This window comes from Crassostrea angulata, chromosome 8 (genome assembly GCF_025612915.1).
Source record: "Crassostrea angulata isolate pt1a10 chromosome 8, ASM2561291v2, whole genome shotgun sequence".
Taxonomy (NCBI): Eukaryota; Metazoa; Mollusca; class Bivalvia; order Ostreida; family Ostreidae; genus Magallana; species Magallana angulata.
In genome coordinates this window covers 48,090,932-48,106,299 of record NC_069118.1, presented here as the reverse complement: position 1 = coordinate 48,106,299, position 15,368 = coordinate 48,090,932, and the positions used below count along the sequence as shown (strand labels likewise).

Here is a 15,368-nt window from a genome sequence, read left to right as displayed (position 1 = left end):
CAGCTAGTTTGTATTATAACTCCAATAAGCTGATTTTATCATACCTATTGTTATTCAGGTGAGCGATGTGGCCCATGGGCCTCTTGTATAATTTAAAATGCTTTAGGAATGAATATCTAGTAATCAATTGAAAATATTTTTTTAAGCTGATTTGTCTATCTTTTAATTCATTTTACGCAAAAATACAGTAAACTCGGTTATAGCGAAGTCCTAGAGACCGATGGATTTGCTTCGTTATATCCGTAATTCTTTATAATCGTATAACGAATTCTTAATAATAACTATAGCGAATTCACTACATACATTTTTCTTAAACCAGACTTTATTTTTTGCTAATTGAGGCTTATTATGAAAATACATTCTTTTGATACCTTTACAAATCGAATTGTAAATTAAAGAATTTATATGAAAATAAATTTATTCAAACGATTATTTTTTTTAACTGTAAAGAAATTCGTTATAAAAGTCTTAAATTTTGTTAATATTCACTTCTACAGTACTCAAAATCAGTTCGCTATAACCATAAATTCGTTATATCCGAATTTGTTATAAACGTAAAATTTTGCAAAGATTTCATTAAAATTTATCGGGGACTAAAAGAAAGATTTCAGGCAGAGAGGTGATCGTCATTATAATTTTAATTTTATTAACTGCACAATCATACTTATTTAAATGCATATATATGAGATTCCATAACAGGTCTGTGAATGGGCTATGGTACTGAGGTGACCGTTAAGGCCTGTTGGCCTCTTGTTTGTTTCGTATTACACTGGGCGAAAAAGAGTATAATTTTTAAGTATAAGATATATTAAAATCAATAGTGTTTTTAAAATTTATGAATTTGAACATTATTTTTATTTTTTATTTATTTATTTATTTTTTTTTCTTTTTTTGCCATCAGATCATTTAACTAGTTTGACAGACAACCAGAAAACTCATGTTCTGACGGAAATAAACCTGCTCAAATTCAACAAAGTTGTGGGTAGTGATATTGAAATATTCGGGAAAGCCTTACAATTGAAACAAGCAGACATTGATTCGACTCGAATGGAAAATTCAAACTCAGTGGCCACCCAAATCCACAAGATTATACTCAAGTGGAGGAACAGAAATGGTAAAATGGCAACCTTAGGAACATTTACTAAGAGTTTGATGGACGCGGAGGCTGCAGGGGCTAGTGTTGATTGGGATGTTTTTGATCAAGGTGTGAAAGAAGTGACTTCTTAAAAACTCAGCAGGATCAATAATCCAAAAAAAAAAAAACCCACAATATTTGTGCAGAGTAACACATGGTCATGGACCATTGCAACTTTTTATGGCATTGAAAAACACTTTTGTTCCTGTTTGAAATCACCCACAATTTCAACACTGGTACGGCACGATTTTGCTTCACTTCAAAATGCTTATATGCAGTGAGTTTGGAATTTGAATAAGGATAGAAAAAAATGGTGACTTCAGATAGAATTTATTTTAGGAATAAGAAATCATTCCTCAACATTTATGGAGAAATCATTGATGTCGGGCACTTGATCAAATCCAATAAAGCTCGTCGGAGATTGAATCATGTACGGACTGTGTTTGTTTCCCCACAAAAGTCAAAGAAAATTTTCGTGCTATAGCGACTATTTATTTTTTTTTCAATTAGAGAATGTACAATTAAAAGTTTACACAGAAAAAGACACTGAAAAGAGTAAAAAAAAAATCCTTGAAAGATTTTGTTAAATACTAGTACATGCATGATTATATCATTTTCTTATTTCAACAGCAAGAAACATTAACAAGTTAATAAGTTGGTAGTGATAACTATGAAATTAAAAAAAATCAGAAAATTAATAATTCATTTAAACTTACTAAGTTTTGTTAACTCGTATCATTTTCCTGGAGAAAATATTTATTTTGCAAAATGTGTAAGTTCTTTCACTTTTTATCAATAACTTATAATATTTGATGAATCATAATTATTTCCTATATACACTTCAATGGACAGAAATAATGCAGTTAATAGATTCAGATTCATTAAAACAAAATTGATAGTAGAAATGTAAAAATTACTTCCTTATTGGACGCGTATTGTGTGTATGGTACATTTACGTACAAGTGCTATGCATATTTGAGTCCCATAACGTATAATATAAAAAGATGTACAATTTTCCATTTGATTGCTATTTACCATGCTTACCTATACATAAATATTTACAATAATATTGTATTGTATTGTGTGCAATACTTTTTATTCTAATTAATACATGTAAATCAAATTGGAGTAAAAATTTTACATGTAGATGGAAGGTTATGTTTTGTGTGAATGAAATTGTTAAAATGTTTGGAAGATTCTTTTTGTTGATGTTTTGTTCTAATCTGGCCTTCTCAAAGTTTAGGGGGTTTATTGAAATCGCCCTGTCCATCTGTATGTCCATTTGGCTGTAGGCATAACATGTTGAACACCATCTGAAGATTTGCACCTGCAATTTTTATTTTAAGATCAGAAAAGATTGAATAATCTTATTAGTTTTCATTTTCCGTATCCTGTATATAGTACACTGATGTTGAAAAGTAAGGGAGGTAATCCTAACAATGTTTGTTAGTTAATTTATAGTAAACACTCTAAAATATATTTATATAAGAACATTCAGATTGAGTTTTTTTTGTCTTTATTTCTTAATTTAATAATTAAATGTTTAATAAGTATGCTATCAACTCAAAATGCAAATTAGTTGTTTGTAATTGATACATCCTTAGGACCTAAATTTTAATAAATATTTTATTTTGTTTTGAATACAGTTTCAAATAAACCAAAAGGTTCTATCATGATAGGGAATTATTTAATTCTGGTTGTAACACTTATTGGTTAAACAAATTCATATATATCCTATAACATACAAAGCCTACGAGGATGCAAAACATATTCTACTACAGTTATTGCCGAGATCAAAGAGATGCCGCGGACATTATTCTCCAATATACCACGAACGTCATCAGTAAATTATCAGATCAGAAATACCTATTTGTCTCGCACTGATCATGAAAGTACAACTTCAAACCGTAATTTTTTTTAAAACCATGTCAATTTCACGTGTTAGTTCCAGTCAAAACGATGTGTATTGCCTCAAATGTTTATTTTTAAGAGATCAATGCGGCTGTTCCTAGGACCTCCCTAGCACATTTTCACTGCGTGTTTTTACATAAAATATATAACGTGTACATGCGCGGATCTAGAGGGGGGGGGGGGGTCAGTAATTATCGTATTAAATTGCCCTTAAAATATCAGGAACATGATTCAAAGATATTTTATGAATAAGTAAAGAGTATTAAAAATCCAAAGAAAAATTATGTCGTCTGCATGTGATTCTTTTGATCGATACACATGTAAACATTACTAACAAAACCATTGGGGTTACACGGAACAGCTGTCAAAATGACCTAGATCGTCTCTCTATAGAAGAAATGATCTGTAGAAATACTGAGCTGTTAGTAGAATAAAAATAAAGTTCTTGTTATCGTGAATGTTGCAGGATAACCTCCTCGGTCTCGAAATGTTGTTTGAAATATAAAAGCCTCGGCTAACGCCTCGGCTTTTATATATCAAAACAACATTTCTCGACCTCGGAGGTTATTCTGCAACATTCACGAAAACTCGTACTTTATTTCTCAATTAACCCGCTTGACGTTATGTTTAAGATTTGTTAAAAATTAACATCACTTTACTAAATTATGGGTCTTATATTCTGATTTTAGTTGTAAAAAAATTAAATTATAAGGAAAAGATTCCATTTATTACCTATGTTATACAAGTATAGCATAACTTTGGAAAGATTACGTTTTTTTATAAACTGCAAAGCGGTTTATATTAGCGTGAACTGTCCCAAGTTGTTATACTGTATAACATAGGCAGAAAAATTTATTCCTTAAATAATTTATATCATTTTTAACAAAGAAATGAATTATTTTGAATAATGACACGTAGAAGCTGTTCAAATTTAGTGGTCAAATAAATTGATCCTATAGGCCATTAATGTAAGTGAAATTCAAAATCATTGGTATGAATGTAGTGCTATTAATATTTATATACAAAAATAATGCAAATGTGATAAGGCAAAATGATATCAAAATGCAAGCTCATTCATAGTTCTATGGGATAAAATTTCTGAGAGTTGCATTGTACCATAAAAGAATAAGAAAATTTTAAGACAATTATATGCATCAGTCAAGACTCAAATTACAAACGTATTCAATTTAAGGTTATATTAAAAAGGGTATTTTACAGTAATGTGAATTTTGACTGTTTTATTCTTTGTTGACTAAAATTTTTCTTAACAAATATAGAATATTTTTTTATATACGTGTCAAACCTAAATGAGTCAATTATTTTTTTAAGTTACTTTAATCAAATTCATATTTGTCATCTTTTAAATAAGCATTGCTGGGGTATAAGTCCCATTAGGACAAGTCTAGTTGAATGCTATTGTACAAATATATTCCAGGCTTTGGATATATTTATGCACATAATCCTAAAGCAAGTCCCTACTTCGCACTTTTTTATTATATAAATGCGTGGGGATTTTTTTCTCTTCAAATTATTTGTATAGTATCTTGTAAAATTAAAAACAAAATTATATCTCAACTGATTAATACGTTTTTTCACCAGAATTTTCTTCATATTTTTTTCAAAATTATTACGGAAATTGAGATATCTTGACATATTTGTGTAAAGTCAAGGTAAGGTGGTATGGGATATATCCATATTTTTACGAACTTTATATCGAAATACTCAATAAAAGAAAAATTATAAAAATGTTTTCTTTCAAAATAGATGTATTGTTATATGTATATGGGTTATAACGTTAACTATGAATCTGTATGTCATGAGTTTGAATCCTGCTTGGGCTTAATGTTTTTTTTACATTTTCAAAAAGTTTTAAATCACTTTTTTGGGGTCAAATATTGTAAAATTTGGAAATTCTAAACCGGTAAAAGTATTTTGATAATAATGTACTAGTATCCACATTAATATCGACAGATGTCCCATAACACCTTATATGGCTTATCTTTCTCTTTTAAACTTAGAGTTATACATTTATCAGTTGCACATTAATTGCTTAAAAATGCAGAAAACTATTCAAGAATTGAGTTCTGTCATGGAATACGACACATCACGTGAATGCCGTCTAAATTTTTAGATTTTTTAAAAAGCAAGCGTCAAAATTTAGACGGAAGGGTAACCTCTTTATCTTTAGATTCTTAGAATGATAAGATTGATCAGTTGATGCATCTTTGATCTTAACATATGATGTCCCAAAAAGTAAGTTTCTTTTTAATTTTATGTTTTGTTTTATGTATGATCAAATTTTGAAATATATTAGAGGTTTACAATGTTTTTAAAGAGTAGTTTAAAAATAACATTAGAATCTATATAATGTTTTCACCTCACCCAAACTCGTGTAAGAAGCGCCGTTGACAACCCCCCCCCCCCCCCCCCCCACACACACACACACGATACACGCCTCTGGAATATCTTACCAGCCACTTCTAAATACAGTTCACATATTCCGGAAATACATAAGTTAATCTGGTTTGTTTTGTATATTACTGAGAAGATGTCATTTCCAGCTTAAATTGAAAGTAGAAAAACGGATACTTGTTGATATAACAACAGGTAAATATAGAAATAACTCTCAGAATGAGTTTATATAACCAAGAAGTTATTTTATTTAAGGAATAAGGAATCATTCTTTGAGTATTATGAGGTGATAATTTTGGTCGGGGTGTGATCAAATCCAATAAAGCCCGACGGGCTTTATGATACCGACCGAAATTATCGCCTCATAATATTCAGAGAATGATTCCTTATTACTTACATTTATAAAATTTTAAGCAATTGTACGATTAAATATTTAAATATAAATATGCAAATCCCGCTGGCGCCTCAATTTGGCGTCATTTGAAGTTATGGGTTATACAGTACAAAATCGACACGTAGTGTTATCACAGGCAAGACACTGGAAAATGTAAATATTTAACGTTATAACATGCCAATCAACATTGAAGCAAAGATAGTTATTCTGTTGGAAATCAACCCATTGTCTTTTTCATTATTTGAGGTAATTTAATAGTCTGTGAAAATGTAGTGATATGTACATTGTTTACTAATACATGAACCTGTGGAACATGTAAATGACCTCTGACCCTGGTCCACTGCCCACCCCAATACCTGGAGCTCCAGTGGCCAGTCCAGTCCCTTCCACTCACCAGTATACACCTACCTGTTTTGTCTTTGTGATGTTCCATGCATGATCCATATTTGTTCATCATAAGGTATTGCTTATATTGCCTTATGTACATGTACGGTGTAATGTTTACATAATATCGGTTTTACGACAACAGTTATACATGTATATATATTTAAGGGTTTGGGATTTGTAACATTGTTCAAATGAAGACTGAAGTGTACCATGTAAATGTATGTTATATATCTATAAACGGGCTTTGAGGACGATAGCAAGTTTCTTGTCCCCCCTCAACAGCAATATTTTTAGCGAGGGTTTATATAAACTCGTTTTCATCCTCATATCCAGTAAAAAAATCTGTATTTTATTTTACCGAAGAAAACTTTATTTTTTGGCAATGCCTATTTTCTTGATGGTAACGTTAAACAAATTAGATCTAGTCGTCGGACTTTAAATTAAACATAGTCACACCCCTTTAACTAACTCGGATAACATCAGAGGTGTTCCGAGATTATAAACAAGGAAATTCGAATACTGCTGGTGCATAATTTTCATGACTTTGTACAATTAATTAATTATGAGCAGATAGCAAGGACACTAAATCACAGTAAGATAGAATAGCATGTTTATTTTCTGTTATTTTATATTTAAAAAATACACAGACGTTAGAGGTACATGTATAATAAATCGGTGTATCGGTTTGAGCCGAAATTGGCGCACATAACCTTATCTGTAAAGGATGTTTATACAAAAGAACACTTTCTACAGATAAATGAAAAAGAAAGAAGTAAAAAGAATACGTTTATAACAATTATTTCATGCTAAAAAGAATGACTTTTAATATTTGAAGTAAGTTTGCCACCAGTGCATTCATATGCAACTATTTCAGCATGTTCAACTAAGTTGAGTGCCATGAATTGACTCAATGAAAAACAAAATCCACCAAACATCTGTCTAGCTGCTTACCTTTAATTCAACTCACTTGTCTCAAAACTATTCACAACTCGCACAATATCAACACGATGCTAAATATATATTGTTGTATAAAATTAATCAGCTTGCCTAATTATACAAGCCAGTTATGGTGCATTAGTGAGTCTACTCAAGGTACAGAAAAAACCCTATATTATGTACCTCTCTCATGGTAAAAAAAAATTCCCTCTCTTAGGATTATGCAATTTAAAAAAGATCTTTTTTCTGATAACCTTAATCTTGTTTTGCAGACTAGTCAACAATGCCAAGTAAGATAAACAGCCCTATTTCTGCTGATGATGCTCAAAGAATAAAGAAGAATTGGGGATTTTTAAACAGAAATCTCGACCAAAATTCAATAAGGGGTGTTTTCATATCGGAACTTATATGGGATTTGCCCGACTTCGAAGAAATAGATGCGGAGAAAACACCTCAAAAAAGAAATGAAGTTTTCTTGAAATTACTTTTGAGATCTGGACCAAGGGCGTATAAGATATTTATTGCAGCATTAAAAAATCACAATTCGGATCATGTTGTAGAAAAGCTTGAGAGTACGGAGATCACAGAAAACAATCAGGCAGTATTAGGTAAGTTTACAAAATGAAATTTAATAAATGATTGAAAATTTGAAATGATTTTAGACAATGAATACATGTACTGTTCTTGATATAGATTCGTTTTGTTCAGTATACAGTTTAGCTTAAAAAGGCCAAACATTTGGGAGTAGAAAAAATTCAGATTATGAGAGAGAAAGGGGAAATAATGTAAACTTAATTTATGCCTTAATTTGTTGAACTCTTCAATAAAATAATTTGATCTATATACATATTTAGGCCGCTTTAAGTCAGCTGGAGAGCAGTCAGGCTCGAGGGCTGATATACAGTAACCAAGAGCTAAGATTGTATGTCAAGAACGCGGTTTCTTTTACTTGTATCTTATAAACTTTCCTGTCAATCTGTGCCAAATTAATGTTTGTATAGAAAGTTGATGTCAATATAACCATTTGAAAACATGCTCGGACAACGGAATTGAATGATGCATACCAATTTCTGAGTCTTAATATTAACTGAAAATAAATAGACTTAAATAAATTTTGTAACAATATGAATCAATATCCAAACATAAATATACCAAAACAAAATTATTATCCATTCCTAGGGTTTATGATGCATGGGTAGGTAAATTTCAAGGTCACCATAGTGACTCAGGTAACTTATTGCAATCGTCTAATTCTGTCGTCGTGTGTCGTATGTTAACAATTTTACATTTTTAACTTCCTCTTGACAATACAAGGCCTATTAATACCATATTTAATATGAAGCATCTTTATGGTAAAAGGAATCTTAATTGTGAAATTCATGGCCCTTTGTCCTCAGGGTGTTATAGTTGGGGCCAAATATTAATGTTAAAAAAATGTCTTCTGTACTCCCAAACATGTGAGGAAAAATCTGAATGCATAGATATAATGATGTCCATGAAGCTCTTTACCAAAATTGTAAAATTCATGACCCGTGGAACAGGGGTTCAGGCCCTAGGGTGGCCATTATTATGCCATATACCGGTAGTGAAAATGTATTAAATCTTAGAAAATCTTCTTCTTACTTCACACATGTTGGGAAAAAATGGATGCCTGATTATGATGTCCATGAACTCCTCTACATAAATTGTGAAATTTATGGCCCCTGGGTCAGGGGTTCAGGCCCGAGGGCGGGTGTAGATGGCTATATAGTATGAATGCATATTAATATGTTTAAAAATCTTCATCTCTACTCCCACACATCTTTTTAAAAAACCCTGAATAAATATGTAGATCGGGAAACCCTCTACCAAAATTGTAAATTTCAAGTCCCTTGGGGAATAAGTTTTGCCAAAATGGTCACATAGTTTTAATGCTTATAATGTTTAAAAATCATCTTTTCTATTCCCACACATCTGTAAGAAATTTAAGTTGATTTCATAATTTTGTAGACCGGGATGCCTTCGATCTACCAAAATTGTATATTTCATGTCCCACAAGGTACATGTTGGAGTTCTAACTCGAGGGTGGGGCCAAAATGGTCATATAGTGTTAATGCATTTATTATTAAAAAAATTGTCTTCTTTACCAAAATGGTGAATTTTATGTCCCCCAAGGTAGGGATTTTGAATCTAGGGCAGAGCCAAAACAGTCATATTTAATGTATAGGGAAGGGTTTCTTACTGCAGGGTGTGGCCCAAAGGGTCATGGAGGTGGTAATGTATATAATGTTTAAAAATGTCTACTAACACAGAAATAGAACTAACTGCATATTTAGAAAAAATATTAAGCCTTCATCTCTAATTAAATTTCATGTCACCTTCATGTAAGGCAAGGGTTATGACTCGGGAGGTATATTTCTTATTTGTTAATGTTCTGCCCTGGAATTTCAATTAAAGAACAGATAATAGTGTTATCGCCCTTTGCTTCTTCATAATGGACTTATCTTTCCTTGTATGTTCATATTTATTAATTAATCATCAAAGATAATGTGATTAAGAAGTTGTAAATTCAGACGTAAAGATAAGTAAGCACATATATTTTGAAACAGCGATTGTATTTTATCACTAATGCACTATTACTGTCACATTTAGATACTAAAGAAGAACTATTTATGAGTTTATACTTTAATCATGTTAATATACTTCTGATCACATTTTGTCTGTCCATCTGTCTGTAAACTTTTCACATTTCACCAATTTCAACCAAACTTGGCACAGAGCATTCTTAGGCAAAGGGAATTCAAAGTTGCAAAAATTTGGGATTACACTATTTTTCAAAGAGAGATAATTAGGAATTATTGAAAATTTTTGAGAACTTTTCAGAAATCTTCCTATCAAGAACCATTTGGCCAGGAAAGCTGAAACCTAAAGCATCTTCAGATAGTGTCAATTCAAAGTTATGAAAATCATGATCCCCAGTAGTAAGGTGGTGCTACAATAGGGGGGGGGGGGGGGTTGTTGTCAAATTTTAATATAAGAATATATAGAACTAGACTCTTGTTGCAAAAACAACAAAAAGTCTTCTGTTTTTATATACATGTATCAATTTAACTGTAAGACATTGCTTTCTCACACAGAAAAATAGTGGATATGCTAATTATTGTGAATGAAATATCCAGACATTACTTCCATGTAAAACAACGAGAATGGAAAAGAAATCAATTTTTGAAGTACTTTCTGTGATGACCGGAAGTAACGCCGAACGAAACCAAACGTTAAACATTTTTACAATCCTAAGTCAATCTTTCCTCAAAGTTTGGTTGTTCACGTCTTTGCCAAATCTGCTATCTCGTTGAAACAATATATATTTGTCTCAGACCAGAAATGGACGAATAGAAGTGATTAATAAAAACAAAAGCTGGTATTTCTAGTAAATTTATCTAGCGTACATCACTGTTTATCAGGCTAGATGAAACACCCAAGAAAGTCAGTTAAACTTGTTAAAAACATGATTTGTTACAAAGGGTTCAGAGTTTGATGAAGGTTACTATCCTGTATATAAACGATTGTCTAGGTTCTTTTTGATAGCTGCAATCCTCAACATGTGATATGACTATAAAATCAACCAGGTAGAGAAGTATAGAAGTATAGAAGATAATAATCATAAAAATATCCAGGGGGAAAATGAATTTTTATTTATACAGGATCTACACGTATTATACATTGACCAGCTAGTTTGTATTATAACTCCAATAAGCTGATTTTATCATACCTATTGTTATTCAGGTGAGCGATGTGGCCCATGGGCCTCTTGTATAATTAAGAATGCTTTAGGAATGAATATCTAGTAATCAATTGAAAATTGAGGGTCAGTCATAGAGTTTTAAGCAAGATACAGGGCTCACAATTCTTTGTCATGTAGACAAGGCTCGTGCATTGATTTTGTTTACACAGGGTCAATTTACCAGTAGAAATATTTTTTTAAGCTGATTTGTCTATCTTTTGATTCATTTCACGCAAAAATACAGTAAACTCGGTTATATCGAAGTCCTAGATGGATTTGCTTCGTTATATCCGTAATTCTTTATATTCGTATAACGAATTCTTAATAATAACTATAGCGAGTTCACTATATACATTTTTCTTAAACCAGACTTTATTTTTTGCTAATTGAGGCTTATTATGAAAATACATTCTTTTGATACCTTTGCAAATCGAATTGTAAATTAAAGAATTTATATGAAAATAAATTTATTCAAACGATTATTTTTTTTAACTGTAAAGAAATTCGTTATAAAAGTCTTAAATTTTGTTAATATTCACTTCTACAGTACTCAAAATCAGTTCGCTATATCCATAAATTCGTTATATCCGAATTTGTTATAAACGTAAAATTTGCAAAGATTTCATTAAAATTTATCGGGGACTAAATGAAAGATTTCAGGCAGAGAGGTGATCGTCATTATAATTTTAATTTTTTTAACTGCACAATCATACTTATTTAAATGCATATATATGAGATTCCATAACAGGTCTGTGAATGGGCTATGGTACTGAGGTGACCGTTAAGGCCTGTTGGCTTATTGTTTGTTTCGTATTACACTGGGCGAAAAAGAGTATAATTTTTAAGTATAAGAGATATTAAAATCAATAGTGTTTTTAAAATTTATGAATTTGAACATTATTTTTTTTTTTATTATTTTTTTTTTTTTGGCCATCAGATCATTTAACTAGTTTGACAGACAACCAGAAAACTCATGTTCTGACGGAAGCAAACCTGCTCAAATTCAACAAAGTTGTGGGTAGTGATATTGAAATATTCGGGAAAGCCTTACAATTGAAACAAGCAGACATTGATTCGACTCGAATGGAAAATTCACACTCAGTGGCCACCCAGATCCACAAGATTATACTCAAGTGGAGGAACAGAAATGGTAAAATGGCAACCTTAGGAACATTTACTAAGAGTTTGATGGACGCGGAGGCTGCAGGGGCTAGTGTTGATTGGGATGTTTTTGATCAAGGTGTGAAAGAAGTGACTTCTTAAAAACTCAGCAGGATCATGAATCCAAAAAAAAAAAACCACAATAATTTGTGCAGAGTAACACATGGTCATGGACCATTGCAACTTTTTATGGCATTGAAAAACACTTTTGTTCCTGTTTGAAATCACCCACAATTTCAACACTGGTACGGCACGATTTTGCTTCACTTCAAAATGCTTATATGCAGTGAGTTTGGAATTTGAATAAGGATAGAAAAAAATGGTGCCTTCAGATAGAATTTATTTTAGGAATAAGAAATCATTCCTCAACATTTATGGAGAAATCATTGATGTCGGGCACTTGATCAAATCCAATAAAACTCGTCGGAGATTAAATCATGTACGGACTGTGTTTGTTTCCCCACAAAAGTCAAAGAAAAATTTCGTGCTATAGCGACTATTTATTTTTTTCAATTAGAGAATGTACAATTAAAAGTTTACACAGAAAATTAAGACACTGAAAAGTGTAAAAAAAAATTCCTTGAAAGATTTTGTTAAATACTAGTACATGCATGATTATTTCATTTTCTTATTTCAACAGCAAAAAACATTAATAAGTTAATAAGTTGGTAGTGATAACTATAAAATGAAAAAAAAATCAGAAAATTTATAATTCATTTAAACTTACTAAGTATTGTTAACTCGTATCATTTTCCTGGAGAAAATATTTATTTTGCAAAATGTGTAGGTTCTTTCACTTTTTATCAATAACTTATAATATTTGATGAATCATAATTATTTCCTATATACACTTCAATGGACAGAAATAATGCAGTTAATAGATTCAGATTTATTAAAACATAATTGATAGTAGAAATGTAAAAAGTACTTCCTTATTGGACGCGTATTTTGTGTATGGTACATTTAAGTACAAGTGCTATGCATATTTGAGTCCCATAACGTATAATATAAAAAGATGTAGAATTTTCCATTTGATTGCTATTTACCATGCTTACCATATACATAAATATTTACAATAATATTGTATTGTATTGTGGGCAATACTATTTATTCTAATTAATACATGCAAATCAAATTGGAGTAAAAATTTTACATGTAGATGGAAGGTTATGTTTTGTGTGAATGAAATTGTTATAATGTTTGGAGGATTCTTTTTGTTGATGTTTTGTTCTAATCTGGCCCTCTTAATGTTTTTTTATTACCCCCGCAAACAAAGTTTGGGGGGTTTATTTGAATCGCCATGTCCATCTGTCTGTCCATTTGGCTGTAGGCATAACATGTTGAACACCATCTGAAGATTTGCACCTGCAATTTTTATTTTAAGATCAGAAAAGATTTAATAATCTTATTAGTTTTCATTTTCCGTATCCTGTATATTGTACACTGATGTTGAAAAGTAAGGGAGTTAATCCTAGCAATGTTTGTTAATTAATTTATAGTAAACGCTCTAAAATATATTTAAATAAGTACATTCAGATCGAGTTTTTTTGTCTTTATTTCTTAATTTAATAATTATATGTTTAATAAGAATGCTATCAACTCAAAATGCAAATTTGTTGTTTGTAATTGATACATCCTTATGACCTAAATTTTAATAAATATTTTTTTTGTTTTGAATACAGTTTCAAATAAACCAAAAGGTTCTATCATGAAAGGGAATTATTTAATTTTGGTTGTAACACTGATTGGCTAAACAAATTAATATATATCCTATAACATACATAGCCTACGAGGATGCGAAACATATTAACCCGCTTGACGTTATGTTTAAGATTTGTTAAAAATTAACATCACTTTACTAAATTATGGGTCTTATATTCTGATTTTAGTTGTAAAAAAATTAAATTATAAGGAAAAGATTTCATTTATTACCTATGTTATACAAGTATAGCATAACTTTGGAAAGATTACGTTTTGTTTTTTTTTTATAAACTGCAAAGCGGTTTATATTACCGTAAACTGTCCCAAGTTGTTATACTGTATAACATAGGTAGAAATTTAATTTATTCCTTAAATAATTTATATCATTTTTAACAAAGAAATGAATTATTTTGAATAATGACAAGTAGAAGCTGTTCAAATTTAGTGGTCAAATAAATTGATCCTATAGGCCATTAATGTAAATGAAATTCAAAATCATTGGTATGAATATAGTGCTATTAATATTTATATACAAGAATAGTGCAAATGTGATAAGGCAAAATAATATCAAAATGCAAGCTCATTCATAGTTCTATTGGATAAAATTTCTGAGAGTTGCATTGTACCATAAAAGAATAAGAAAATCTTAAGACAATTATATGCATCAGTCAAGACTCAAATTACAAACGTATTCAATTTAAGGTTATATTAAAAGGGGTATTTTACAGTAATGTGAATTTTGACTGTTTTATTCTTTGTTGACTAAAATTTTTCTTAACAAATATAGAATATTTTTTTTATATACGTGTCAAACCTAAATGAGTCAATTATTTTTTTAAGTTACTTTAATCAAATTCATATTTGTCATCTTTTAAATAAGCATTGCTGGGGTGTAAGTCCCATTAGGACAAGTCTAGTTGAATGCTATTGTACAAATATATTCCAGGCTTTGGATATATTTATGCACATAATCCAAGAGTAAGTCCCTACTTCGCACTTTTTTGTTATATAAATGCGTGGGGATTTTTTCTCTTCAAATTATTTGTATAGTATCTTGTAAAATTAAAAACAAAATTATATCACAACTGATTAACACTTTTTTTCACCAGAATTTTCTTCATATTTTTTTCAAAATTATTACGGAAATTGAGATATCTTGACATATTTGTGTAAAGTCAAGGTAAGGTGGTATGGGATATATCCATATTTTTACGAACTTTATATCGAAATACTCAATAAAAGAAAAATTATATAAAATGTTTTCTTTCAAAATAGATGTATTGTTATATGTATATGGGTTATAACGTTAACTATGAATCTGTATGTCATGAGTTTGAATCCTGCTTGGGCTTAATGTTTTTTTACATTTTCAAAAAGTTTTAAATCACTTTTTTGGGGTCAAATATTGTAAAATTTGGAAATTCTAAACCGGTAAAAGTATTTTGATAATAATGTACTAGTATCCACATTAATATCGACAGATGTCCCATAACACCTTATATGGCTTATCTTTCTCTTTTAAACTTAGAGTTATACATTTATCAGTTGCACATTAATTGCTTAAAAAT

At 30.4% G+C, this 15,368-nt stretch overlaps 2 protein-coding genes across 2 annotated transcripts; both read left to right on the top strand.

Annotated features, from left to right (window-relative positions):
• Positions 1 to 901: 901 nt before the first annotated feature.
• LOC128158866 (death domain-containing protein CRADD-like) lies at positions 902 to 2,632 on the top strand (the record flags this gene model as incomplete). Its single annotated transcript, XM_052821841.1, is given in 1 exon segment — positions 902 to 2,632. A coding segment is annotated over 1 exon segment (326 nt), but the record flags the coding sequence as incomplete, so codon positions are not given.
• Positions 2,633 to 5,662: 3,030 nt separating this feature from the next.
• LOC128158862 (death domain-containing protein CRADD-like) lies at positions 5,663 to 15,050 on the top strand. Its single transcript, XM_052821837.1, has 3 exons — positions 5,663 to 6,312; positions 7,448 to 7,783; positions 11,876 to 15,050. Exons 2-3 carry the CDS (start codon positions 7,459 to 7,461, stop codon positions 12,199 to 12,201), a joined length of 651 nt encoding a protein of 216 aa, XP_052677797.1. The 5' UTR covers positions 5,663 to 6,312; positions 7,448 to 7,458; the 3' UTR covers positions 12,202 to 15,050.
• Positions 15,051 to 15,368: the final 318 nt, after the last annotated feature.